Here is a 27,609-nt window from a genome sequence, read left to right as displayed (position 1 = left end):
GGGAAGTGACATGATCATATGGTTGCAAGGCAGGATGAAGCACGGCCGCGTTATTTGCCTTTAAAACGGTATAACTTTTTGAGATCTAATTCACAGGATGAATACTCAAATGAAGGCCGCATTCTAATTCCCTAAAATAACCCGTAAAGTATACACTGAGGACCTCCGCAAGACTTCGCGAGGTTCAAGAAGTCGGCTAGCTCGCAAAAAATATGATATATGATACAAACTTATACCACAGAATCAACTGGTGCATATGACATTTTGCTATCTCTATTATTATGATCATTTTTTCCCCGGAAAACAAGATCATCTCCGCAAGCCCGTAAAACGCGAGTGCTACCGCGCTCAACTGAATCGATTTCCCCGAGGAGGTCGGAACGGTTGTGCAGCCTCATACTTCCCTTTCTCCAGCACCCGATCTGCTTCCGATTCGGGCTCGTGCCGAGTTGGAGCGGGATCGTGGCTGGCTTCCGCGCTTGGTGAGGCTACATCGTCCGCTGCGCTTTGGAACTGCGCCATGTTGGCCCGTTTCAAGCTGGCGGAGTCGGACGGGGTCGGGACTCGCTGGTTAAGAGTTGACTGACGTCGGTGCTCAGCTTCCACCTGCGCAAGCTTTGCTTTCCGCTTGGTCTCGGCTTCATATCGAGCAGCTCGGTCGGCGTTGATCGATTTCTTAGCGAAATAATAGGCTCCGCCGCCAGCTGGTTGTTATCGCGGTTAGTCGTGGAACATCGAATGTAATTGCTTGCCATCACAGTTGTCTTACCGACGCAGAGAGCACCCCAGCCCACCCTGTTGACGTGTGTCGATTGCAAGTCAGTAATCTGGGTTCCATGCCACCCGGATATAGTGAAGCTTAGCAGCTGGTCTCCCGCTCACCAGGTAGATCGGATCTACAGGTTTCCCCAAGAAGCTGTCAGTGTGAATGCACGGTTGATACGATTACAGCCATAGAGCACCTACCGTGTTCATGTTGTCTATTGTGCGGTCACCGAGATTGAGCCAAGTATCCTCAATTGAAGGAAAAATGAAGATGGAGTGGGATCTACGTCAACACTCGGCCGACGGTCGGAACTTGGCAGGCCGTTTCGCTCTAAAAGCCATTGCTGGGCCGCCAGCCAATCATCCTGCTCTTCCGCCTTCTACGCCAAATCTGGATGCCTCAGGCTGACTAACATCGGAGTAAGCATCGATCTCATCGGATTACATCTGATTTTCGTCGTCTTCGTCTCTCTCTTCTCACTTCCTCCTTCAACTTGCTTATTGCTTCCAGCTTCTTATAATTTTATTTCAGCTGGACGGTACTGCTCGTATTCCAAACCTAAAAAAAAGACATTTAGATTTACATGGTACTCAACTGAGGCGCTGGTAGCCTTGGGCTGTACGCACTCGTTTTGCCATACCATCAACGCAATAGACAATAGACATCGGTTTCAGGGCGCTATCATACAGTACAACAATATGCCTGTTAAGCGCAAGGCAACTGACAGTATACTCCCTTCCCCGGAATCCGGTAGATGACAGGACTGACCTTTGTTAGGCGGTCGGTCAAGTAGAGCTTCGAAGCGCGCGACCCCCGTTCCGGACATTCAGGATGTCGATAGTAGCGATGAATTTTCAGAATATGATCCAAAGGAAGACAGCCTGAAAGGTATTATAAGGGGACCTCTTGAAAAGTAATCACCCTGGTGCTGACTTGTTTCAAGAGGTCGTGGACAAGTTCTCCCTCGAATCGTTCAGTAACAAGAAGAGCTCCGTGCAGACGCAAGATCCAAATTTTGGCTACAAGGACTTCTCCTCATTATCCTTGAAACCCGACCATGCGAACCGTCCCCTGTGGATCGACCCTCTGAAAGGAACCATCACCCTGGAGAGTTTCTCTCCGTTGGCCCCCCAAGCGCAGGACTTCCTGACCACCATCGCCGAACCGCTGTCACGTCCGACCCATCTGCACGAATACAGGTTGACGGGAAATAGTTTGTATGCGGCGGTATCAGTTGGTCTTCAGCCTCAGGATATCATCAACTTCCTTGACCGGTTGTCGAAGACGCCCCTCCCGGATACGATCAAATCCTTCATCATCGATTTTACAAAGTCATACGGAAAGATCAAGGTCGTGGTGAAACATAATCGCTTCTTTGTGGAAAGCACAGACCCGTCTATGTTGCAGATGCTTCTCCAGGATGAAGTCATTGGAGCTCAGAGGCTACAGCATGCTTCAGCCGGCATCACCCAGCAAGCTGCTCCAAAAATGGGTGGACTCGTCATTCCTGGAACCAAGGATGCAGCAGGAGTGAAGCAGAGCACGGACCAGCAGCCGCCGGTAGAAGAAAATCAGGGAGAGAAGAGCCTGGAGGACGATTTACTTCTAGCCATACGCGATGAGGATGACGAAGAAGAGCAAGCTCAGGTCCATAGTTTTGAGATTCCGAACGAGGCAGTGGAGCCTGTCAAGGCACGCTGCCAGGCAATGGGCTGCCCGGCGTTGGAGGAGTATGACTTCCGGAACGACGAAATCAACCCTACATTGGATATCGACTTGAAACCGCAGGCCCGGATCAGGAGTTACCAGGAGAAAAGCTTGAGTAAAATGTTCGGTAACGGACGTGCTAAGAGTGGTATTATCGTCCTTCCTTGTGGTGCCGGAAAAACCTTAGTCGGTATTACGGCTGCTTGTACTATTAAGAAGGGTACAATTATCCTCTGTACGAGTTCCATGTCTGTGGTTCAGTGGAGGAATGAGTTCCTCCGATGGTCGAATATTGACCCAGGCGATATTGCCGTGTTTACCTCAGACAACAAGGAAAAATTCCGCAGGTCGACCGGTATCATTGTTTCGACATACTCAATGGTTTCGCAAACAAGAGCCCGGTCTCATGACGCACAGAAAATGATGGACTGGATCCAATCACGAGAATGGGGCTTAATGATTCTCGACGAGGTGCACGTCGTGCCTGCATCAATGTTCCGTAAAGTTACATCGGCTATCGCAACACAAAGCAAACTCGGGTTGACTGCAACCCTCTTGCGTGAAGATGATAAGATTAAGGATTTGAACTTCTTGATTGGCCCCAAGCTATACGAAGCCAACTGGATGGAACTTGCGGAACAAGGACATATTGCTAAGGTCCAATGTGCTGAGGTGTGGTGTCCTATGACTACGGAATTCTATTCCGAGTATATGAGAGAGAAGTCGAGGAAGGCAGCCCTGCTTTACATCATGAACCCTCGGAAGTTCCAGGCTTGTCAATTCCTTATCGACTACCATGAAAAGCGAGGAGACAAGGTCATTGTGTTTTCTGATAATGTCTATGCTCTTGAGCGTTATGCCCTTAAATTGAACAAGGCCTATATTTATGGTGGCACTCCCCAGAACGAACGTATGCGAATCCTGGAGAACTTCCAGCACAACGAGCAAGTAAACACCATCTTTCTGTCGAAAATTGGAGATACGTCTCTGGATCTGCCCGAGGCAACCTGTCTCATCCAGATTTCCTCACATTATGGTTCCCGTCGTCAGGAAGCTCAACGGCTAGGCCGTATTTTGCGGGCTAAGCGTCGTAATGACGAGGGCTTCAATGCATTTTTCTACTCGCTTGTCTCTAAGGATACGGATGAGATGTTCTATTCTTCCAAACGACAAGCTTTCCTTGTTGACCAAGGCTATGCTTTCAAGGTTATCACCCACCTTCAAGGCATTGAAAACCTGGACGGACTGGCCTATGCCACTCCGGGTGAACGACGTGAGCTTCTACAAGAGGTCATGTTGCAGAATGAAACATCTGCGGATGTAGAAGCTGTCACGGATGACTTGTTCTCTGAACGTTCTGGTGGACCTAGGGCGAAGAAGGGAGCCGTCAAACGCAGTGCGGCTACCCTTAGCGGATTGGCAGGTGGAGAAAACATGGCATATATCGAATACAACAAGAGCAGGAACAAGCAGCTGAAGGACAAGGCTGGACATCATCCGCTATTCCGCAAGATCGAGCGGGAGCGTCTGAAGAGAAAAAAGGAAATGGAGGATTGGGCATGAATTGATATAGATGCCAAAGGAACTCGAGTTTGACTCGGTTTCATTCATCAGATTGGTACTTTTCCTCCTGGTAATAGGGTTGCATTGGTCCTGCATCTGTTTCTTGAAAAGCAGTTGACATCATCTATCCACAGGATATATAATAAAAATCTACTATAATCTGCTATGTCGCTTCCATATCCATGTATTTTAAATTTTTGCAAATGCACTTGGTCAAAGGGCAGGAGTCTAACAATATCACATTCGCAAGGACCACTTCCGTAAATCTCGCTCCACAAAACTAAGTACAACCTTAACTAGTCTCTCCAGCTGACTCTATCCTCTCAAACTCAGGAAACAGAAAGCCATCACTCAAGCAAGCAGTGCAGTATTCTCTACTTCGAAAACAATAATCAGCCACAAAAGAACCACTTCACAAAAGACAAAACCCCAATAGATAGAACAACTAGACAGTAAACCTACCCCAGCTCAAACTTCTACTACCTAACTCTATATTCTATAACAACCCCATGTAGTCTAACCATAGCTTTTATTTGTTACACTCCCCCAGCTCCTAGATACATTTAACCTGCGTAGATACTCGCCAAAAAGGATTACAGGTTAACAACAGCCAACGGTGGGGCTGGGAGTCGGAGTCGAAGCGAGACTGGAGCTGGCAATTCTGGCACTAGGACTGGGGCTGAGGCCGCAAGGGCGCCGGTTGCGATGATGGTGATTGCGAGGGAGGAGAAGCGCAATGTCGGGTTTAATGAGTGAATGTAAAGAGTGGCTGGGTTAGAAAGGAAAGAAAGTATGAAAATAAGAGAATGGTTGGATTGTTTTCTTGCGGCGAAGTAGGAGGGTGAAAAGGTCTATATGTTATTGTATGCTGTTGGAGGCGGTATGTTAATCGATACCTGAGAAAGGTGAGATGGGTTTACTGTCAGTTGTCGAGGTCTATAGTAGTTGGTAAACGGGATAGATAGTAGATCCTATGGGGTTATCCGTGCGTGTCAAAACTATGTATGATAGTTGTTTCTCAGATAGAAGGCTCTCATGATATGTGCGATTCTCTTGTCCCTTAGGGGCTATACGGTAACACTAGTGGAGGGTACGTATTAAGAAGCAAGCCAAGTGAGCCTGTAGATCTGGTCATTCAGACCAACGGATCATCAATGTCTTGTTTTAGATAGCTTCTCAGACATCTTAAATAAGACGCCCGGCCAAGACCCGTTCATGAACGTGATACTGGTTCCGTTTCTATTGTTACCTACCTGAAGCACTCGGCCCCGACTAGCTCTTCCCAGGCTAGTTTTGGGGGTTTAGTAGGGGCTCCTGAGGTTATTCACGACTTACACCGATTTCGGGGGCGGGATACCTCTTTTTATCGGATGGGTTGAGGGCAAACTTTGGTGGAATTGGATAGATGGGCTCCGACACTAAACTTTCTTAACATTAGTTCATTGACTGTTGAGATGGGGCTAGAGCTCCGCTCTCATATGTGGAGGTTATCCAAGCATTTTACTCCTGGTCTATCCTGTCCAATTGATGTGGGTTCCTTCATAATATGCTCAACCATGAGGGTTATACTGGATAGAGGCTTTGTCGCTCTTGAGTACGGAGTAGTTGGCTGGTGCCGCTGGTCTAATTAGGAATCAAGGGATGTAATGATGATCGGTATCCTTTTCTGCACCTTCCCCCTGGAGGATGAGCTATGTGGCTGAATGGTCTTGTTATTTGTCTACTCCTGTCCTGAAGGTAAACTGTATCCACTATCTGAGAAGACCTTCTTTTCTATGGAGCTGTCAGGTTGTGGATGGGTGCTTATCCCGATTGCTTTATTCTGATAATTTGGGGACCGACAGAGAAAACGTATCATTTTGTTGGACAAAGTACTGTACATTTAATAACTTGAGCCAAGACTGTCTTCTACACGAGGGAGTGTCCTCAGGGCATCTGCTTCCTAGATAGCAGTTATATTCAAGTCAGCGTATAAATCCGTAAATCTAGCTATATCCATTAAGCAGGTTATAACATAAATTTGATAAACCATTCACTGATCGAGCCTGACTATGCCTACCCTGATATGTTCCTCGTTAGGGACATATCAGGCTGACGAAATAATCAAAAATCAAACCATCGTCCATAGTATGCATCACAAACAGTCATGACAATTGAATGGGCAACCCCCCACTTCCATGGCTCAAGGCTTGCATCAACGATTTGCAGTCCCATTTAACATGACGCTGTTACCAAGATGTCGCAAATTGACGGGATGATGCCGTGCTGACTGAGAATCAACCAAAAGCTAATAGGAAGGAGATAGATAACAACGCCCGCACTAGCCACTAGGGCTGAAGGATATATAGACAGACAGATACACAGAGAGACACTAACTTCAGTGTGCCCGCGGATTGCTTATGAAGAACCACAGTGCCTCGGGCCCGATTTATGTCGAGGAAGCATGTCAGGAGGAAGCAGCAATTCGCGCATCTCATCCTCCCTAGGTGCAACAGTAGTCCCTGATGTGACCACATGTAGGATAAACTTCTCTTAATCAGTTAGGCTCTAGTTGTACTTGGAGCGCATCCACGTATCAGGTTTGTCATAGTAGGGACGGGTTCTTGATTGATATGCACTTAAGGCAGTCCCTGGGATTGCAAGGAATAGGGCAGGATACTGGAGCAGTACTAGATAGAGGAGATTCATGGTTGACTATATTAGGATTGATCTTGTTTTACTTCGACAATATTGCGGGTTTTGATGGAACAGGATGATTAGTGCGCAGGAGAAAGAAGAGAACATATATGCCCAAAGTGATTCCTGTATACTCGAGACTTGTCTTCCTCAGGGGATTTTTGAAGTTAGAACGCGTCCCTAGATTGAAACTGACCAAACACCAAGTTCTGGAGATGCAGAAGACTATTGGGCCTGGACGAGAGGCAATCCGCGAGCGAGGAGAACTCAGTAGAGGAATACAGGTGCGACGATCTCGGTTGGTAGTGATCTGCCTACTCCGTTACTTTGTCGATAGACTATTACTAGCTTAGATTCCCTCCAAAATTGACTGATAGATGCGTAGAGATAGTACAGTAAGTACGCCTACCTATATAAGCAAGGCGGTCGAGATGCAATCCAGACTCCTTCCAGATCGAGATAGAATAAATAGGATTACTAACCACCTTTGTAGAATACGAGGTCGTTGTTTTATGATTGGTATATGCTTTCAGACTGAAATATAAATGACGTCGATCGGGCGGGGCGAAGCTCCGAAAGACCGACTGGATTTGTTATAATAGCTAATAATTTACAACCTTCCCCGCATTAATTCAATTCATTAAATAAGCTTGTCCGAGGCAATGGTTCCTGGTCATCCTTCTCCCGGGCTTGTATGAATCGCCATCGTTTTCGCATTCCATTGGCACGCCGCCAACTTGTACAACGGTCGTTCATCTTGCCGAGACAACCTCAAGCTGGTCATTCTCGGTGTTTGGGCTCTAAGAGCTTTATTGATTATACTCCGCTAGTTCAACATCCCTGGCGAATTTCAATTTCACCTTCGTCTCCGTTCGGGATACTCAATTATCGGGCAACAGGGATTCGCCTTGACTCTTCTGAAGCTACCACGTGTCGCGCTAATACTATTATACGACGCACAATGGCTACGGCACGGAAGATTGAACTGTCCACATCTGACTCTGGTGTCCTCTCCGCCGGGGCCAGGGAGGATTCTGCTCGAGCCGCCAGCAAAATTTTACAAGACAATCTAGAGAAGAATCACATTTACTTTAATGATTCGGGGTTCCATAGTAAGTTAGACTTGATGTCCTAGAAAGGGGTCATAATCCTAACGTAGTAGATCACATCGTTCACCATATCCTAACCATGTTTGCCCTCGGAGCTTCCCCGAATGAGTTAAAGGCTGCTTATGAGAGAGACAAAAGCTATCAGAAGCCTGTTTTACCAACCAACGAGAGTGTAGTCCAGTCATTATACGACCAGGCCCAGTTCAAAGATAGCTTAGGCAACCGAGAAGATTACCCCAATTTCTTGGAATTCTTTCAACGAGAGATCGAGAAGAAAGGGGTTGAGGATACTGTCAACCAATACGTTTTCGCCGAGGATGATATTGCGCAAGACATGCTGGCAAGATTGTTCGGAGGTAATTTCCTAGTTCAGATAGAGATCTTACGTATGTGCAAAGCTTACTTGTACTTCATAGGTCTCATTCATCCACTCATCCACTTGGGATTTGGAATTGAGTTCAATCAGCCTGCCATCATAGCAGAGGCCCTTGCGCAGACTGCTACGCATGAAAATTGGACTGGGCCAATGTTCCTCTTCCCTGCTGAAAAGGCGGCCGGCGGCATTGGAAAGCCGGGAAAGAAAACATTGCAGCATATCCTGGAAGAGATACGGAACGATAGGAAATTAGCTAATTCAGCGCACTGGGAGGATGGGAACAGGATGAGGGACGGCGTCCTTGCACGGGCACCCGATGAAATGATTAAATACGCTGCAGAATTCACCGTCTCCAAGGATCAACTGGAAGAAAAGCTTGTCGAGATTATTGACACGGTTGGTGAGTACACTGGGCCAAGGAGAGGAGCACATTGAGGGGAGCTAATTGTATGCCATCCAGCCTATTTCACAGCCACTGCCCAACGACCATCCAAGCAGGTTAAATTTGACTTCTTTTATATACATGGCATGAATGCGTCGATATTTTTCACCAAGTTAATCTCACTCCCTTGGCTAGATATACGCTCCAAGATACGTCTCCTTGAGGGTATGGGACGATTGAATCTCTTGCTGTATGTATCACGCAATACGCCCGAGCTGCACCTCAACGAGGTGACCGAGTACCAGTCGTCGAGGAGTTGGGAGGATGTTTTTGCGTATGCCAATGCACATCCAAGAGATGACGGACATATTGGCAAGCTGGCAAGAGCCATGGCAAACGGCGAGAGAATCTGCCGCCCCTATGAGACCAAGGCCAAGGAAAGGGGATTGATGATCACCGGTGATATGTGGCTAAAGATTGGGAACATGGGTGAGTGGAAGTGACAAACTGCGCATAACAGCCAACCGTCGTTGCTAATAACGGATACAGTTATGGACTCAACTTCTGATGAGCATTCAGTGTGGGTCCGTTCCACAGGTTTCGATGGTGCATGGGAAGAGTTTGATGACCGCTCCCATCTTTGAAGAGCTGTCCTATGTCAGGTCGGGCTTGTAAATTTGTGACATATAACCCGTAGGGAAATTCATGTACTTCTTTTGGACCACAGACTGCTGCATAGTGGAAACACCAATGAATTGCATAAGTTACGCGCTTTGTAAAGTGGGAAAGGGAACCAACAGTTTGTCGTGTTTGCATGAATGATCACGTGGTGATAGTTGAATGGACAGTGAGAGAGTGGGGCGATTGATTAATTAATCATTGAATTTCCCCAACAGCTTCATCCATTCTCCACTTTTACTATCATACACTTCCCCATCATCTTTTTTTTTTCTGCCCTTTTTCTCTTTCCATCTAGGGTCGGATCCTGATCGACATCTACTTGATCAATCTGCTATATCTATGTACTGAATCCCCCCTCACCCCCCCCGAAATAGGAATCGACCATGCCAGGTGACGAAAACGCAAGTCGCCACAGACACTCGTCCGCTGAAAACTCCCAACTATGGCCTGATGACGACAATCCATTCGTTGCTTTCCGTCGCTTTGCCGACGAGCAGATCTCCTCGATGTTACAGTCCGTAACGGGGCTCCCTTCTATGGTCACTGCCCCGCCACCCGATCATTGGTCTGTTTTCGAAGACGGCAGGTATTACAGCGACAAGCATATTCGTCAAAGACAAAGCGGCGACGGACAACAAGGAGATTATTCATCGGAATCGGGAACCAGCGCAACGCCCGAGTCAAATCACTCCACGTCGTCGCGCTCGCAGTGGCCAGAATCTGAAGATCCTTGGCAGGCCCATCGCACTAGAAGACAGGGTCCGTCTCACGATCATCTCGATGTTGACTTCTTCAACTCTTTCTTCGATAAGTTCTGGTTCGATGACCGCGTTTCTTCCCGTTTCTTCCACCCATACAATAGACCCCTATTCTCAAGCATGGTAAACGACGAATCTCCCGCCTGGCCTGTTACCTATCTTATGTTCAGCCCTTACTCGCCCCTGCATTTGGAGCGTCAAGCGCAATACCGGTCCAATCGTGAGCGAGGAGTCTTCTCATCCCTTATGTCTACTTTGAACCTCTCCACTGAACATGACCCTGCGGAGCCCCAGTGGCGAGAGGCTTTTGAGGACCTCCTACGACTCGAAAATGGAAAGCCTATGCTCGACAGGGAACTCGCAGATGCTAGTAAGAGGGAATCAGGCAAGGACTGGCTGCAGGGACTCGTCAAACGGGGTAGTCTTGGAGATCGCTGGAAGTACATTTCAGGGACAGAAGGTCAGCAGCCATGGTCAACTATTGCGTTTGATAACTCGAAGAACGGAAGGGATGAGCACGGGGAGGAAGCCTCTAGAAAAGATGCTAAGGCAGAGATCACCTGGGGTAGCACTGAACCCGAGTCAGTGACAGAGCTGGATCTGTACGACCGTTTCCTTGCAGACATCGAAGCCCGTGAGCGGGAGTTTTTCAACGGTGCATACGAAAGTCCTCTTTTACGTATCCTTTTTGAGGACAGAAACAGAGTTCCATATAATAAAGAACCATCACAAGGTTACCGGGTTGATGATACGGAGAACTGGCTGGACCATGCGTCTAGCGAAAAACAGAAGAATATTTCTGCGACAGAGACTCATTCGACCACTAACACGTCCCCTGCTGAGACCAACAAGTTGGTGACAGAGCAGAACCCCCACGTGATTTCCACTAAAACTACAACAGAGCGTATCCGACTCCCTGATGGATCGATTCAGACAAAGACTATAAAGACCCAACGATTCGCAGATGGTCGGGAAGAAAGCAATGAAACTATCGAGGTGGTCAATCCACCGCAGGTCAACCGGAATTCCGCTGGTCTAGAAGAATCTGCATCTGATCAGAACCCGAGCGGCTGGTTTTGGAAGGGTAATTAAGTCGAGAATGGCTGACTTTCCAACGCTCCTGTCCTCTTATCGTACACTCTTTGTTCATCATCTGCTTTCCTTTGATTTCTTCCCTATATCTTGTCTTTCAGCGCTGCGTTTCCTGATTGGCGTTCTATGATTGGTCCTATCTCTTCTTACATTCTTTTTGCCGAATAATTAGCAATCTTTATGCTAGTTACATCTCCGTATATGCAGTTCCCATGCCTTGTAATGGTTGCCTGGCTATGCTATTCGCCTTTTCATGATATAATACTTTCCAAATTAAATATGAATCCACCACAGCTCAACTTACCACCGACCGTGTCTAATTCTTTCTCAGTTTATCTTTGTTCAAATTTCCACATAGCTGATGTCTCAGTGATTGCTCACAAAATAGCATTTGTCTAGTCTGCCTTGACATTCTTCTTCTGAGCTTTTCCAGCCGTCCACCCCTTCGATTCCCAGTACTTGACGCTGTCTTCCATTTTCTTGTACGCCCACGTGAATGAAGGGTCTGGTAACGCATTAGCACGGCTTAAATCCCAATAAGTCGACCATGGAAGACTACTCACATAAGAACTGCCGAAGGTCATGTCTGTTATCATCAGGGGAATACTGTTCGGCATGATAACTAGGAGTGAGTACAGTCATCTTGTGACGATTAATCCTGCAACATAAAGTTAGTTTCTAGAAGTTGCTAGATCAAACCTGGGAAGCTAGACTGGTGGTACGTACGCGTAGTTGTAGAAGAAGTGGCGGGTCTTCTCGTAAATCTCGCGAGGGCTGTATTCGTTACCCCAAACGTGGAGCAATCTTTCGTACATAGACCAAGGTCCAAGCTTCGCAATTTTGCGCAGATATCCAAAGGTAGATAACTCAGCGTAGGTTACACCCATATCTGCTTCATCGGATTGAACATATGTGGCCGTTATCGGTTCCAGCTCGGCGGTTGGAGTGGCATGCAGGAATTCGTGAAGAATAGGCAATTCAAATGAATCCCGAGACCAGGCGATGAATTTCTTCAGGTCGACTTTACTGATCGAACCGATCGGGTTTAACTGGATTCAAAGGTGACTGTCAGTATTGAATTTCTTGGAATCAATGGTAAAGGTTTAAGGAAAAGAGTCGGGACATACATCCGCGCTACTGGCATCATATTTAGTCAGATAGCCACGCAAACTGTTTACGTCAGTTAGCATTCGAAGAACACCGGGCCGGGGTACTTGGAGGGTCTAGGGGGTCAAGTTGTATATACCATTCTAATGGGAGTTAGTGAGGTTTAGTGAGGTTCAATATTCTCCAGGGAAACTACTCACCGTCTACATTTGACGACGCTAGAACAAGCAGTCCACCTCCACCTGGCCGCTGACGGACTGTAGGAAGCAAAGACGCAAACAAGTATGAAAGCACCATTCTTAAGCGGGCTTGAACGTTCTGTAGTGCTTGGTTCTCTGCACGACTGCCACCATGAACCTTAAACTTAGGCTGGAAATTGGTCACCATTGTGAACAAGTTGGTCAAGGCAGTTACAACTGTATCGAAGTTGAAGTCGACATGATAGGATCCAATGTCAGTGGCGAGCCGCTTTGATCGGTCCCTCGTCTCCTTGCTGGAGTTTTGGGTACCCATGTAGCTAGTATGGAAGATGCGACTAAAATGATATTAGTATTCCTGGTCAGCGACTACAAAGTGAAAATGATTAGCTACTTACTTGCACACTTCTTGGCTCGTGCTAGGAAACCATGTGGAATCCTCTGGCTCAGCGCACAGCCTGCGGACGTCTTTGATCACTTGCTCGTTCCCTTCCGAAACCGCTTTGATAACTTCCCTGCACATCGAGTGCACAATGATGGCAGTAGCACAGCTGTCAATACCACCACTCAACGGAAGGAAGAACCCAGCAGCACCGCTCCTGCGGAGGTAATCCCAAAGCCAACAAGCGGGCCCAAGGGCGACTTCTTCTTCAGGTGCATGGTACCGGGGTGAGAGTGTCTCGGATGGGGCAAGGCTAGGCTCAGCCTCTTCGTTTTGGCGGGAAAGTCTCACATCTAGGTCAAGACGAACAAATGGTGGTTGTTTGCTAGCTTGCATACCGCGGCTAGCACTAGAGCGATACGTCCGAACCTACCAAAGATTAGATCCTTGAAGCAAAAGAGGGCAAGCTCGGAGTAGAACCTCTTCTATATCAACGGTAGCTGTAACGACCTCTACGTCGTTCAAGGAGAACTGTGAGCCCTGGGCTACAATGTTGCCATTGACAACGATCATGGCACAGCCGTCGTAATATAGTCTGTCACCATCACAGCCTTGCTGGTTTGCGTATAGATAAATGCCTCCACTCTAAAGAATTGTTAGCCCGGGAACTCGGATTTATATTTGCAGTTAACTTCACCAGTTTTGTAGCCTGTGTGATCAGGTTGATACGGGTATCGAGCTTCCTCAACTCGTGATGGCTGCCTGATGAATTTGAGATGATCTCCACACCTATTTGGAATGTTAATAACATCTGTACGAAAAAGAAAAAGCCACATGATGGGAATGATGGCCATACCAGCAAGACCGTAAGGAATGTGAGGCCTACTTATGGTTAGTACAATGACAATGGCCTTGGGGCCAGAGGACGTACCCGTTTGGGGTGAACAACTCTTCACATGTCTCAAGACCCAGGCAAGTATCTCTAGTACTGATGACTGCATCGCCGAAAGGAACTTTATACTGCCCTGTTACTTTACCGACAATCTGTTCCAGATAATAATCTTCAATCTCCTGAGGGCGCTGCCAAGGAGTGAAATGACGCATCTCTCTATAGTTTCCATCTGATTGGATCACAACAAAAGTAAGCAGTCTGAATATTAGCTATGGTACGGTATTTGCGAGCGCGACTGGAAAAGCAGTATGAAGGTAAGGAAGGTAGAAACAAACCATTGGCGAGCCACATTTTCGGGCGAATCAAGATGATTTGACGGTTATAGAAAATGACACTGCAAATGGAAAGAACATTAGCGAGGAAGCTGTATTCTGAACTTAGAAGTCACCTACCGGCAATTGTATCGCACGTTTCTATGCCGGACAGGCATACCTACATCGACCACAATATCTTGGCAGTCAGGATGATCGATGATACGAGACAACATTTCCCACGAATGCAGGAACGTATCGCCCTCAAGGAATCCATCAAGAACACCATATCCTAAAAGATATATCAACGCAAGGGACTAGTGCGAGTTATGGTCAATGCCAATGTTACCGGTGATCTCGAGTTCCGGACCGACTCTTAGAGTAGCCCCAGCCCTCTTAGCCAGACGAATACTCTCAATAATCCGTTCACAATTGCCCTCAAAATCAAGGGCCCATTGGTTAAGGGAGCTGACGGGGAGAGAATATCAGATTAATCCTGTATAGAGAGGGCGCAGTTGACTGATAGAACACCACCTACCATGTTGCAAGAGTGACAAGGTGACCCATGTTGGATGAACAGTAACGGGTTCTATCAATGGCCGACAGGTACCGAAAGCCACAGAGATAGTAAACCAGAATTGTCTTCGCGTTTCCGGTGATAAGAAGAATTGGAGAAAGCCGGCAATGACGCACATCACGTGTGTGGGGAGGTTCCCCTCGTACCCCGCCGCTGTTTTGCTATTACCAGGGAGCCCATACGGTACCATAGCAATGAGGTGAAAGAATGGTATCCGGAATACGTCAGTTGCCGTCACGCTAATCCTCGGATACAGAGAAGCAGCTGATTAATCACTCGTTATCAGGGTATTCTCTTTACTCCTGTCTGTCTTCGCATTAGTCCGAGTCACTGGGATCTGAAATCTACATTCGTTTTTCACCAACAGAATCAGTACATAAAGTCCATTATGACCAGTCACCCTCAGATTCCTACCCCTGCACATACGCAAGCCGACTCAATGCTATCTCGGCAGTTTGGCAGAGAGACCGTAAACTACTTTTCCAGTACGCCACCTGAAGTCGGTAGTACAGCCTGTTTCGGTACTGATACTTCTAGGCTCGCCTCTAAATCGGCTCTCATTTTTACGGACTGAGCATTCTTTTCTTTCGGCAGCTATTCGGCATCCTTCTGCGCGCTTTGTACTTCTGAAGGATCTTGCGCCTCTTACAAAGTCTCCCTCGGAGTTATATTATGCGCAGTATAACGAAGTTCAAAAGCTTGTTCCTGAGACGGTCTATGATAAATCAGAAGAGGAGACAATCAAGGAATATGACTCGCGGAAGACAGCCGCACAGCTAATCTTCCTTGGGCTAGACGAGAGCCGTAAGCAGGATGGGCTCGCTTGGAAGATCTACACCGGTGCTCCCTTCTTTGCTCTTGACGTGACTCCAAAAGGCAATGAAGAGCAACAGACCAATGCCAAAGATGTTATCAATGCCATGGGCGAAAGGGGGCTGAGCTTCTTCCAAGCGAGGGTAGTTATGACCTTTTCGGCTGACGAAGGTGAGCATTACTCGAATATAGATCAGAGCCGATTTTTGTTTACTCACTATATTCCAGCTGCCATTTACGCCCAAGCCCGTGCCCTTATGGATTGGAACAACCGGAATAGCTTCTGTGGTACCTGCGGTCATCCGACCCTATCTGTGAACGCTGGTACAAAGCGTACCTGTCCACCTACAGACGCTGCCCGTATCGCAGGGGGAAAACCAGCCGAACGGCCAGCTTGTAATACGCGCACTACTCTCTCCAATCTATCTTTCCCGCGCACCGACCCGACAATTATTGTGGCTGTTCTTTCAACCGATGCCAAACGGGTCCTCCTGGGCCGTTCAAAACGCTATCCACCAAACTGGTACTCAACTCTTGCCGGTTTCATCGAGCCAGCAGAGTCGGTCGAAGATGCCGTCCGGAGAGAGGTTTGGGAAGAGGCGGGAGTTACTCTTTCACGTGTCATTATTCACTCATCCCAACCATGGCCCTACCCAGCAAATCTCATGATTGGTGCAGTCGCGCAGGTTAGCGATCCTGCTCATGAAACGATCAACCTAAGCCATGACCCAGAGCTGGAAGATGCGAAATGGTTTGACGTCGAGGAAGTGCAGGAAGCCTTGAGAGTAGGCATCAGTGCGCTGGGTGAAGGGCCCGGTCCGGAGTACAAGGAGGGCGGGTTGAGACTTCCGCCACCAACTGCCATCGCGAACCAATTGATTAGAGCAGCTATCAACATCGATCTCTTGACAGAAGACAAGGCCTCAAAGATGTAGGCAACAAAGCTTTTACGGCTTCTTCTTCCTGTCTAATGTCTTTCGCCGTCTATATACTCATGTTATCAATATTATAGACTACAGCATAGAGCGAGTTGCTTCGTATGTGATACTTGGATATGATTCCGTTTTGATACAGAAAGAAAATACACAAAGTTCAGGTATCATTCACCTGCTAGTTGTATAAACCCTAGACCATAGATTCGGCCTAGATCACTATACGCCGGTAAACTCGTCATGTAGTCTAGGTAATGTACATGAGTCAGCAATAAGAGTAGGTATCGCCAGTCAAGACACAAGATCTAGGAAGTCCATTCATAAATTGGCATAAACGGTTCCGTCTCGAAGTTCGTGTATACTCTCCTTTCCAGACGGGGAGCCAACCTCAGTGTATCTTCTTCCATCTCTCAACTCATGGATTGTTATTCTCCGGTGAGGCTTTTTGGCCCGCCGTAAGCCCCGGCTTGATAGAGATGATTCACCGCGCACGTCGCGTAGTGCCGAGTCAATACTCCCTGAATCGCTGAGTGCAGTACTGCTAGCAGGTGTTCCTTCTCTACTTTCCCTGTCTATAGATGCCTGTAGTTGATTATCTGCCACCATGGCCATACCGGCCTCTTGATACCACTGGCGGAGATCAGTCGCGCACGCTTGCTCTTCGCTTCCATATTCAACGGGAGGACCATCAACCAGTACTTTATCTTCCAAGGTAGTGAAGACAGCCCAGGCACTGGTGTCAACGCTGGCGAGCATTATCGAGTGATTGAAACTTTTGACCCTAAAGTTGCGTAACAAGATGGCGTCCCCCTCTTCAACTAAGGGAAGCGCTGCTTTGAAGGGCCGAAGGATTTGAGCATAGAGCGTGGTTCCAGCCATAGATTGATCAGTTAGTTGAAGGGTCAAGATAAAGTCTTTTTTTCCTGGTGCAGCCTGGAGTACAGGTTGAACTTCCGTCACAACGGAAATCGTATCCACCAAGACATTATAGTGATCGACAAGCGTGGCTAAGGGAGCGAAATAAGAGAGTTTGCTGCGCAAGCCAGGGTAATAGCGGTTTACCCCCACAAGATGAACTTCATCCAAGTCTCGAACGGATTTATCTTCCGAATAAAGCTCGACTTCCTCAGCATTATCTCCATTGAGAGACGCTGACGTGCCCTCACCCCCATGCTCAGAGAGGTCTTTGACTTCATGCTGTCCCTCCGGCAAGACAGGAACGAGGTGTGCATCATCATGTTCAACATTTTCGATGACGGGGACATTTTGTCCTGCTAGTAAGGATTTCTCGACATGAAGTGCGAGTGGCACTTCACCTTGATATTGCACAGACGTTTCTTCCTGCCTATGTTCAGGTGTAGGAAGTACTTCAACAGCGGTGGGTTCCGTCGAACGTTGACCAATTTCAACCAGTTGAGAAGCACCCAGTGCTACCAATTGCTGCATTGGCGAAGGTTTTCCTAAAACAGCACCCAGGGAGCCATGTGAAACTTGTGAAGATGAACTACCGTCAAGAATTAAGGCATGATCAATATTCTGGTCTGGCTCGGATACCTTCCAGAATTCCCCAGTCCTAATCTCAGCATAACTGGAATCTGCGCAATGTTCCTCTTCCACCTCTTTGGTCGCTTGTTCTCTATCGAATTCCAGGTTCTGCAACTCGGGATCAATAGCCATTTCCAATCTGCGTGAAGTAGGTCCCTCGTTAGAGACCATGATATTCGAGCGATATTCGAGACCACCCTGCTCGTGATCCTGTGATGTCTCTCGGCGAAGCATTTGTCGCTCTTCAGTATCCGAGGCTCCATCCCTAATATATGTCGATGAAATTGAGACCTGCTCCCGTTCAATCCCAGCGTGTTCTTCAGTTGCTTCATCTTCCATTTGGTATCCCTCACTTATTCCCATCAGCCCCTTGGCCGCCTGCTCGTCCCTCGTCCGTCCCTTATAGAGTTGTTCGTCTGCAGCCTGTTCGGATTTCTGCTGTTCGTCGTTCGCTTGCTCATGTTCATCATCTACTATTCCTTCTTCCATGTCCTCATCTATAAGCTGCTCCTCTTCCGAGTTTTCTTCAGACCAACCTTCACCCCATTCATCCTCCAAGCTTTCCGAGTTTTCTGGGTGTCCTGGTCCAAGAGAGCCGGTTCCAGAAGTAAACGTCTCGTAATCAGATGACTCATTCTCCAGTATTCTGATCTCTTGCCTTGACGAGGTCATGGGATGTGTCTGAGAAGTAGGTCTGGCTTCATCTTCGCTGTCACTATCTAGAACGATGACTTCCGGATGCACCTTTTTGGGGGCAGGCGTATCAACACTCATTTGATCCGACTCGATCTCAAGCTCAACATGTTCATCGTCTTCATCCTCATACATGTCCTCAACACCTGCCTCCTCTTCTAATTCTTCCTCGGACCATCCCTCTTCATCATCCCATCCAGCCTCTACCTGATCCTCTTCCTCACTCTCTACATTCTCCTCTTCTTCGATTTCTTCGACCTCTTCAACCTCTCGAGCTTGTTCTTCTTCCGAGTATTCCTCCTCTTCCTCCACAAATACTTCTTCAAGCTCATCCTCGCTCCTTTGTCCATTACTCTCTTCCTCTCCTTCATCGCCAACTTCACTATAATGTCCATGATCCTCTTCTGGTGGCTCGGTCTCACTTTCAGCAGCCAAATTATGATATTGTGTCAGCTTCTTTAGCTTGTCTGTGCTCTCTTCCTCGCTTTCATCTGTATCATATTCAACCTCTTCGGATACACGAGCTTTCTGAGGGTCCTCGGTAACGATACCGCCTTCGGTAGGTCCCAGCCTGCGTCCATAATCTTTCAGATCGTCCTTCGCTACGATCTCTCTTCCCTGATGTGTTTCTCCCTTGTGTTCTTCAGATTCAATTTCCTGGGCTCTATTGCGCGTTTGATCCTCACTGACTTTTTGTACTTCGCTATTTAGATTCAATTGATCAGCGTCTCCCACATACCTGTCTGCTTTCCCTGTATCTTTCTCGGCAGCATGTAGGGATGGTTGGCCGCCTTGTTCAGCTGTTACTTTCAAGTTTTTGCCAAGTGACACATCTGCTACTGTAGTGCTGTTCATTGCGTGTGGCTGGCATGTGGACTGCCGAGCAATGCTAATAGCATTTGTTTCTGGTTTGGATTTCGAGTAATTGACTGCCTGAGCTTCAGTTTCAGAAGCACTGCTTTTCTCCTCATATCCTGATGTCCGTGAAGTACCAGTCTGGGCATCGGGTATCTCAATTTCTGATCCAGTGAATTCCTGAGATAGAGTCGTGGGCACCTGACTCATGTGGGAATTTGCTGTGGCTGCAATCGGCGTGAAATAGCCCTGTGGACTGTTTGACATGGTCACGAGCGGCGAGGGGATCGGGAGTCCCGGGGACGGAATAGGGTGTAGTCGAGGAGTTTCTATCGGAAGGTGGGCGGAATAATCTAGAAAACCTCGCTTAGTAGAACCGCGAGAGAGCTCAGCCATTCGAGATACACCAGTTGAAGGAAATTCTATTTCGTCTGTGGCCTGACCGATATGGTGTTCCAGATTTGTTACCGAAGAGTCCGAGGCATCTTCCTTGGTGACATCAGCCTTCGAAACTGGAATAGCGAAAGATACATTCTCCGAATCTATGGATGTGTTTTCAATTCCGGGGGTTCCCGGTGGCTTGACTTCTGGCTTGACTTCTTTCTCAGCCGTGTCTTCCTGACAGGTGTCTAATTCGCTTCTCCAATCCTCATCGAAGATATGAGTCCAGTCCAGAACCTCGCCCCTTTCACCGGGGCTTTCAGGTTCGTCGATTACCCGCCACTGACTGTTTTGCATACTGAACCTAGGACGCTTCCTTCCTTTTCCAGGGACAAACCCATCCTCTTCCGTGAAAGGGTTTAACACTGAGTCGGCTAGACCGCTCAAGTATGTGCGCGATCGGTCTCGAAAAGCCGGAGACTGCCATGATTCCAACCCACCAATCGAGCCGTTTCTATCAAGTTGAGCATAACCTTTGGCAACGGGGGTGACCGGTGCTGCAATCGTAGTATCATTGTTTGGCAATGGGGGGGAAGGAGGGTCGACTTTCACGGTCAATACATGCTTGGATGAGCGCCAAATCTGTGCTCGCAGTCAGCATGAAACCATTCCATTCTTTTGGTGACTTGCAATCGCGGTACCTCAAGAGACACACGGTCATCAAAGTGTACATCCCATGCCACACTTTTACCAGGAGTTCCAATTGCTGCGACACAATTTGAGAATCTCGCTCCCGCCAGATCAAGATAGACCGAATCACCGATCCCAATTCGAGATTGTGCCACACTTTCTGCGATAGGCCCATGAAAAACCGCCTTAATTTGTCCATTCGAGTGACGTAGGCGGAAGTCGGGCTCAGCTAATAAGAGGCTAAGTGACTTTGTCGAGGACGAATAAGGCCATATAAGAGTAACGCATGCATGAATAGAGCTTCTGGAGAAATCTTCGAGTGTCGGAGAGAGCTGCGCGATAGGGATGCGACTCGCACGTAAGGGTTCAGAGATCGGAGATTGTTCGTGGGCATCCATCACTGCAGCTAATAATCGACACACAACTTCCGCGTGGCATCACTCATAGGTACTGCATTGCCTTGTGGCTTCTGTCGTGTAGCCTGGCGCACGTATCTGTTTATAAGATGATGAAGGTGTTCGGTTTAAGCGATAGCATGCGTTCAGAAGGCGGCCGGAGCAACCGCAGGTGACTTCACCTGACAAACAATTCAGTCCAAGTGTTAGGCGGTATCAGAAGTGTAATATTACGTGGGACATCCATGGTTTCGGTTGCCCTAATGAGGAGATTTGCGTTTTTCTATGTAATACGATATGGGATGGTACCGTATGTACAGACTTCAACTACCTAGTAGTTTCCGGATACTTTGTTATCAACTTTCAATATAAATTCCATTCTCTTGAACCCCAAATTGTAGTTGATTTTATAGTTTGCGATGTTGTCCGAGTACCTACTAAAGCGGTTACCAGCAGATCACGACATCGCCCGGTGGGGTGATTCCATAACAGATAACATGACAATCGTCTGATCACCAACTACAAAATTCTTAGCTCCAAAGCTGGCAACAGATTTCACTTCGCTTTGTTATATTTGAGGGTAGTACTAGCTGCCCATTGACGCCGAATATGACAATCCCAAAGCAGATCCGTCGCATAGCTATTATCGGCGCAGGGCCATCGGGTCTCTCGGCGGTGAAGTATGAAGCAAACTTTGAATGCCGCGCTCGTTTCTGATGCCATCTTTCTCACGATACATCAGGTACCTTCTTGCTGAGAAATATTTTACCAAGATCGACGTCTTTGAAAAGAGAAGCTCTGTCGCTGGTGTATGGAATTATACTCCACCAGCTCTAAAACAGAGTGCTTCGGCACCTGTGCCGCAGCTTGACCCGAATGAACCTGACGATGGGCCGATATGGCATTCTATAGGGGTCACTAAGGGGTCGCTTGAGCCAGCTTTCATATCCCCCATCTATAGTACGTTGGATACCAACATTCCAAAGGAATTAATGGCCTATGGAGATAAGCCATTTCCTCCAGATGCCCAAGTGTTGCCGAAGTACTCTACGGTGAAGAAGTATTTGGATGAGTACGCAGAAGACGTGAAAGATTACATTCACCTTGACACTCAGGTTGTGAATATCAAATCTAGTGCTTCTGGGCCAAGTCCTTGGGTGGTGACAACGAAGAACTTGCGAACTGGGGTCGATAGCACCGACATATACGATGCTGTGGTCGTTGCTAGTGGCCATTATGATGTTCCTTATACACCAGATATACCGGGCATCAAGCTATGGAATGAAACATATCCAGGTATTATCTCCCACTCCAAGTTCTATGATTCACCTGAGCCTTTCCGCGGAAAGAAGGTGATAGTTGTGGGAAGTTCTGCATCCGGTGTCGATATCGGTAATCAAATAAACAAACTAAGCAAGGGCAAAGTGCTGGCATCACAGCGAACAAAGTCATACCTGTTACCGTCTAGCGCCTCAGACAAAGATTACGTTTCGGAAATTGTGGAATTCTTACCCCCAACCGAGCACAGAAGAGCGGTTCGCTTTGCCGATGGAAAGATAGAGAACGAGATTGATGCAGTCGTGTTTTGCACCGGCTACCTATACTCTTTCCCCTTCTTGTCCTCACTTGACCCTCCCATTATTACGGATGGCCGGAGAGTCCTAAATACCTATCAGCATCTGTTCTATATCCAAAACCCTACCCTTGTCTTCCCAGTCCTACCACAGAGGGTGATACCATTCCCCTTATCTGAAAACCAGGCTGCTGTTTTCGCTCGTGTCTGGTCCGGACGACTTACACTACCGGATGCAACTGAGATGAAAGCCTGGGAGGATTCCACTTCCATTGAGAAAGGCAATGGAACAGCATTTCACCTCTTACATTTCCCTTTGGATGCGAATTACATGAATCTACTATATGAATGGGCAGCCAAGGCTGAACCGCGCCGTGGATTGATCGACAACGGAAATGGTAAGCAGTGCAATCATTGGGGAGATAGGGAGAAGTGGATGCGGCAGCTGTTCCCTGAGATCAGAAGGACGTTTGTTGAAAAATGTGATGAACGCCACAAGTTCAAAAGCATCGAGCAGCTTGGCTACGATTTTGACAAGTTTAGAAAAGAGCAGGCACATCTTTGATTGAAGTACGGAGTACAACATAGAGACGCATAAATCATATGTATATACACTGCTTATTAGACCGGCTCTTTGGGAATAGAAGAGGTATTCTAGAAGAGGTATTGAAGGCAGAATCAACGATGCTACTAGAAATAGGTGATAGAATCTGAGAATAGTGAATTGGTCTTGAACGCATCTGCATTGTGCAGGTAGTTAATCCTGTACGGAGTACCGAGGATTACTATCATAGTGGAGTTGGGCACTGATAAGATATCACGTGTCGGCGATCATCCGCGCAGCTCTCCCCGTCGTCCGAGTTCAGACCGAATTTCATACTCCAATTCACTTCTCTAGTATTTCCATTGTTGTGCTTGTGCAAGTTCAGTTCCACTTTCACAAGTGCTTATTTCCCCAAGTAGGTCCCAGTTATATTTTACTTTTCTTTGCACTTAGTTGTTTTATTTTACCACCATGGATTTCCTCACTTCGGCGATGTTCTTGGGACGCGCATAATGTGGCGCAAGCGCAAGGTCTCCTCTTCTGTATCAACACATTCAACAGCTGAACCCCGGAAGAAAAAGCGGAAAAATAATTACATCGTCATCTCAAGCGTCGAAGAACACGACAACGAAAGCTCTCAGTTAGCTGAAGACGAATGGTATATTAACTGTATCCTTGACGAAACAGAATCTCATTATCTTATTGATTGGGAGGGCCCTTGGTCACCAACTTGGGTAAGTTAAGCATATTGTATATCTCACATTTCATATAGTTCTAGAAAGCTTCATGAAATGAAGCGTCATCTAACAATCATTCCGATGATCAGGAACCAAAGGAACACGCCAACGACGCTGCAATTCAGGTCTGGGAAGAGAAGAAGACACACTGTCACTCCCAGAACGATAGTCATCTTGCTGAAATTTTAGAAACACAGTCAGCTGCTCAGGCCTCTCAGGATCATAGTGTAGAGTGCATCAACTCATCAGAACAGCCTCTGGGACAGCGTGGGAATTCACCATTATTTGTTCCTGTCGATATTGTATCTGAACCAGGTCCACCTCTGGAGGACAGCCGATGGTTTGAAGTCCCAGAATCAAATCAAGGAACACCTGCAGCTTCTACACGCCGGCACAGTGGCTTGACTGTGCTAATTCCATTACCAGCCGCACCGTCAGAGGCTACATGTGTGTTTGAGTATAGCCCAAATACATCTATCCCACTGGAATATCTCCTTCCAGGCGAAGTTCAAAGTTACCTTGCAACTCAAATCGCTCAGAGTCCCAGTGGAACTCCGGCTTCTTCTATCGAAACCCCGAAATCTAGCAGCTCATTGCCGCTCGAGACTATCCGAGGATCCCCAAGGGCCAGGTCAACCACATCACCCATCATCCAAGAACCGTCTAAGACACCGGCCTGCGGCCTACGTGAAGAATTAGATGGGATAGCAGAGACACCGCCTGTTACTTTGGCCATTGTTGAAAGGGAAAAACCGTCTCGGTATCCTCTATCGAGCCCTTCTGATTCTCAGGATACCCTGTCCTCAGGAAGCTGCTTCTCCGGTTATAGTTCGCTACTATCTCAGCTATTCCTATCTGGGAGTCGTTTCTCCAAAGGCCATATTACAACCAATCGAACGAGGTCTATTGTACCAGAATCAAATCCAAGCACATCACAGGGGTCAACACAACCTTTCATTCAACTCTTGGACCAGGGATCATTATCTGTAGGACAAAGTAATAGGGCATCAGAAATGTCTACCGAGAATATGGAGGACCACCAAAAAAAGGAGGTGCCATCATTGGCTGAAACTATGGAGAAATATAGCCACTACGAAGGAGCAACCCCGAGAGAGAAGATGAAGAACGCGTACGCGCAATTGAACGCAAAAGCAAATTCTCTCCAGGCTGCTGATTCGAGCGTGACTCCGTCATCTATAGGAGATATTGAACCCTCGGCACCTGCTTCCGTGCCGGAGGCAACAGCACCTCTAAGTGTTAGAGTTGACAAGGAACCCACTATTCACCACCCTGGACCAGGAAGGAAAACTGCTATATCGGAACCACTTGAAGAGATGTCCCAACAACAACAACATGGCATACAAACTATTCAACCAAGCGCCTTGACGGTCACTCATACCGAAGAGGTTCCTCTCGGATCGGCGCACCTTGGCCCATGTGAATACGCCGTGCCACTCCCTATGGACTCTAGAGTTAAAGATGACTACGAACGAGTCTTGATGAATGAAACTCAGAGTATTCGAGATTTTCTCAGAGGATCAAGCTCTCTAGGAGACTTCAACGGACATGAGGAACGTCTTGTGGCAAAGATGCGCGAGGTGTTAGGAAGTCTTAGCAACGTTGCGACACATCCTGATCTTAATATTGCGGAGCATATCAAGGATTCAGATTCAGACCTAAGGAAGGAAGCAGCTTGGGCTGAGTACTCCAGCGCAAAGTTTCTATTTCTAGGCTACCTTGTAGAAATTGCAAGTAGCCGGGATATTCACTTGGTGGTTATGGTAAATGGAGATAAAACCCAAAAGGTGGTCGAACGATATCTAATGGGCAAAGGCCTTGTATACACTCGACCTCGGGAGGGGATGGGGCCCGGCACTAATTTGGAAATTTCTTTGGTAAAGGGTTCCTTGAGTTTTGGGATCCAGTCAACACACAATGAAGGGGTTCTAGAAAGATACAAGTCTCCCTCTGCAATCATTGCACTGGACTCATCTTTGAATGTGAAGAGTCCTTCGATTGAACATATGCGAACTACATTTGCTCGTAACGGAAGCCTACTTCCCGTCATTCGGCTTATTGTCTCAAACTCTAGCGAGCACATTGAGCTCTGTTTCCCAGATCCTCCAGAGCTACAGCGTCTTCAATTAATCATCCAGTATACCGTGCGTCTTCGTGATATAGTAGGTGATTTGCAGGACGATGCCCTTGGGGTACGGGAAGATGTGGAAGAGATTCTGTCTTGGCTTTTTTCGGATCATTTTGGCGTTAGCTGGCCATTAACCTCCGTGGAACCTTTGTATATTGTGAGCTCAAATGAGCTGTCTTCCGCTCAACTTGAAGCTCATCCTCAGACGAATACTGAAGGTACACCGATCCCGAACGCTCAGGCTCCAAAACGTTTGTTCGTGGAAGTCTCGGGAGAGCATCCTTCCAAACGACCTAGAATGGAGCTGTCCCAGGATAATACTCAGCTTACCGACTCAACGACATTCCCCAGCCAAACCCTGGATAGTGGTCTGCATGCATTGGAGCAAAACCTCGTGCAGATGAGAACTGCCCATGAGGCGGAGCTCCAGAAATTCCAAAAGGCATTGGCGGACATGCAATCTCGCTTACAAGAAAGAGAGACACTGCTTGAGTCGCTCCAGCATCGTTATGAAACTCGGACTAAAGATATCCACAAAATCCGCCAAGAGCGAGATCGTTTGGTCGAAGCTAAAGCTACATCGGACCAGAAAATGGAAAAGCAGAGAGAGGAGATAAGCAAACTAAAGGATGAGCGTACCCAGCTAAGGCACGATCTCGAGCAGGCAAGGGAAGAGATCAAATCTGGAGGGGGTGGTGTTGCAGAGCTAGAGACCGCCCGAGAAGACATTCGGCGCTTAACAAGAGACAACGTTGTCTTGGAACGAAAGGCAGAATATGAGGCCAAGCAAGCTGAGTATACTCGCGAGCAGTACCAGACCGCTTCGAATGTAGCGGCCCAAACTGGTAATGAAGTTCGCCAACTTCGGGAAGAGAACGAAGAACTGAAGCGTAAAATTGCTGGCAATGCTAGTCGCCTACGACAAATCAATATCGAGAACGACGGGGCGCGACATCTTTCTCGTATATCCGAATTGGAAGCTACCCTCTCGGCTCGTGAGGATCTATTACGCCGAAAAGAAGATGAGCTGCGGGAGATCCGCAAAAACCGACCTTCCACCAGATCAACGAGCACTCAACCTCGTAGTCCAAGGCTGGCCGCGGGGAGCCGGCCCACGAGCCCAGGGATCAATAATCATAATGGACGTGGCAGCGCGTTGAGGTTCAGCTCTGAAATGTCCGTTTAAGGAAGGGTCTTACTTGTTTTGCATAAACCCACACCTGTTCAGAGAGGAACTTCCTTTTTGATATCATTATTTTTGTTTAGTTTTTAATTTTATTTTTGTAGCGGCTCCACCGGTTATCGTCATCAAGTCTATGACGCTTACATAGAGAGGCTTTACATTTCGTCAATGACTTTTTGCATTGTCTAGGCGTTTTGTCATATCTGGCCGTTTCTCCGTGTCTTGCATCCCTTCTCAAGTTGTTTCTTTCCCTCGCAATGTTACAGTTGGTTGCTGAATTGGATCCTATTTGGCAATATGCCTGATTTTTGTGTCTATATCACTCAACCTAGTTGTCTCTAAGAATATCCCATAGTCTATAGTGTAGCCTCATAAATAGTTTCTTTTCCCTTTCTCCTAAAAAATAATGATTTTAATTACGTGTATATCAATACATTACTTACTGAATGATAGTACATAAAACACATGGTTATCAAAAATTGGAAGGCCCAAGACATAAATCAACCACTCAATCACACAGAAATGAGCGAAATAATAGTACTGATA

At 47.3% G+C, this 27,609-nt stretch overlaps 9 protein-coding genes across 9 annotated transcripts; 6 read left to right on the top strand and 3 right to left on the bottom strand.

Annotated features, from left to right (window-relative positions):
* Nucleotides 1–348: 348 nt before the first annotated feature.
* Nucleotides 349–975, bottom strand: BDW43DRAFT_309989 (uncharacterized protein; the record flags this gene model as incomplete). The annotated part of the gene is made up of 4 exons (XM_032046810.1): nt 349–704; nt 770–795; nt 883–896; nt 967–975. 4 exons carry the CDS (start codon nt 973–975, stop codon nt 349–351), a joined length of 405 nt encoding a protein of 134 aa, XP_031901566.1.
* A 50-nt stretch (nt 976–1,025) lies between these two features.
* BDW43DRAFT_52496 (TFIIH/NER complex ATPase/helicase subunit SSL2) lies at nt 1,026–4,182 on the top strand. Its single transcript, XM_032050195.1, has 3 exons — nt 1,026–1,492; nt 1,544–1,654; nt 1,710–4,182. The coding sequence occupies exons 1-3, from the start codon at nt 1,465–1,467 to the stop codon at nt 4,034–4,036; spliced, it is 2,466 nt and encodes an 821-aa protein (XP_031901565.1). The 5' UTR covers nt 1,026–1,464; the 3' UTR covers nt 4,037–4,182.
* A 3,155-nt stretch (nt 4,183–7,337) lies between these two features.
* BDW43DRAFT_272687 (questin oxidase family protein) lies at nt 7,338–9,491 on the top strand. Its single transcript, XM_032041560.1, has 5 exons — nt 7,338–7,824; nt 7,875–8,177; nt 8,238–8,597; nt 8,658–9,068; nt 9,129–9,491. Exons 1-5 carry the CDS (start codon nt 7,407–7,409, stop codon nt 9,221–9,223), a joined length of 1,587 nt encoding a protein of 528 aa, XP_031901564.1. The 5' UTR covers nt 7,338–7,406; the 3' UTR covers nt 9,224–9,491.
* BDW43DRAFT_52326 (uncharacterized protein) lies at nt 9,435–11,275 on the top strand. Its single transcript, XM_032050193.1, has one exon. It carries the CDS (start codon nt 9,644–9,646, stop codon nt 11,108–11,110), a length of 1,467 nt encoding a protein of 488 aa, XP_031901563.1. The 5' UTR covers nt 9,435–9,643; the 3' UTR covers nt 11,111–11,275.
* Nucleotides 11,276–11,505: 230 nt separating this feature from the next.
* Nucleotides 11,506–14,566, bottom strand: BDW43DRAFT_309985 (glutamine-dependent NAD(+) synthetase; the record flags this gene model as incomplete). The annotated part of the gene is made up of 15 exons (XM_032046809.1): nt 11,506–11,615; nt 11,674–11,768; nt 11,837–12,159; nt 12,238–12,280; nt 12,312–12,360; nt 12,418–12,752; nt 12,813–13,225; nt 13,277–13,441; nt 13,494–13,585; nt 13,653–13,678; nt 13,728–13,917; nt 14,024–14,082; nt 14,141–14,291; nt 14,349–14,467; nt 14,538–14,566. 15 exons carry the CDS (start codon nt 14,564–14,566, stop codon nt 11,506–11,508), a joined length of 2,199 nt encoding a protein of 732 aa, XP_031901562.1.
* Nucleotides 14,567–14,865: 299 nt separating this feature from the next.
* On the top strand, nt 14,866–16,482 carry BDW43DRAFT_52389 (NAD(+) diphosphatase). The gene is made up of 3 exons (XM_032050194.1): nt 14,866–15,061; nt 15,114–15,560; nt 15,618–16,482. The coding sequence occupies exons 1-3, from the start codon at nt 14,965–14,967 to the stop codon at nt 16,322–16,324; spliced, it is 1,251 nt and encodes a 416-aa protein (XP_031901561.1). The 5' UTR covers nt 14,866–14,964; the 3' UTR covers nt 16,325–16,482.
* A 157-nt stretch (nt 16,483–16,639) lies between these two features.
* On the bottom strand, nt 16,640–20,883 carry BDW43DRAFT_299428 (uncharacterized protein; the record flags this gene model as incomplete). Its single annotated transcript, XM_032044719.1, has 6 exons — nt 16,640–18,301; nt 18,341–18,363; nt 18,403–19,248; nt 19,552–19,780; nt 19,883–20,437; nt 20,497–20,883. 6 exons carry the CDS (start codon nt 20,881–20,883, stop codon nt 16,640–16,642), a joined length of 3,702 nt encoding a protein of 1,233 aa, XP_031901560.1.
* A 606-nt stretch (nt 20,884–21,489) lies between these two features.
* BDW43DRAFT_309982 (putative flavin dependent monooxygenase) lies at nt 21,490–23,018 on the top strand (the record flags this gene model as incomplete). Its single annotated transcript, XM_032046808.1, has 2 exons — nt 21,490–21,560; nt 21,623–23,018. 2 exons carry the CDS (start codon nt 21,490–21,492, stop codon nt 23,016–23,018), a joined length of 1,467 nt encoding a protein of 488 aa, XP_031901559.1.
* Nucleotides 23,019–23,322: 304 nt separating this feature from the next.
* Nucleotides 23,323–27,207, top strand: BDW43DRAFT_52305 (uncharacterized protein). Its single transcript, XM_032050192.1, has 2 exons — nt 23,323–23,731; nt 23,824–27,207. The coding sequence occupies exons 1-2, from the start codon at nt 23,510–23,512 to the stop codon at nt 27,064–27,066; spliced, it is 3,465 nt and encodes a 1,154-aa protein (XP_031901558.1). The 5' UTR covers nt 23,323–23,509; the 3' UTR covers nt 27,067–27,207.
* Nucleotides 27,208–27,609: the final 402 nt, after the last annotated feature.

Source organism: Aspergillus alliaceus, assembly GCF_009176365.1.
Source record: "Aspergillus alliaceus strain CBS 536.65 unplaced genomic scaffold BDW43scaffold_15, whole genome shotgun sequence".
Taxonomy (NCBI): Eukaryota; Fungi; Ascomycota; class Eurotiomycetes; order Eurotiales; family Aspergillaceae; genus Aspergillus; species Aspergillus alliaceus.
Note: the sequence above shows the minus strand (reverse complement) of the source record. Positions and strands in the feature narration are given on the sequence as shown.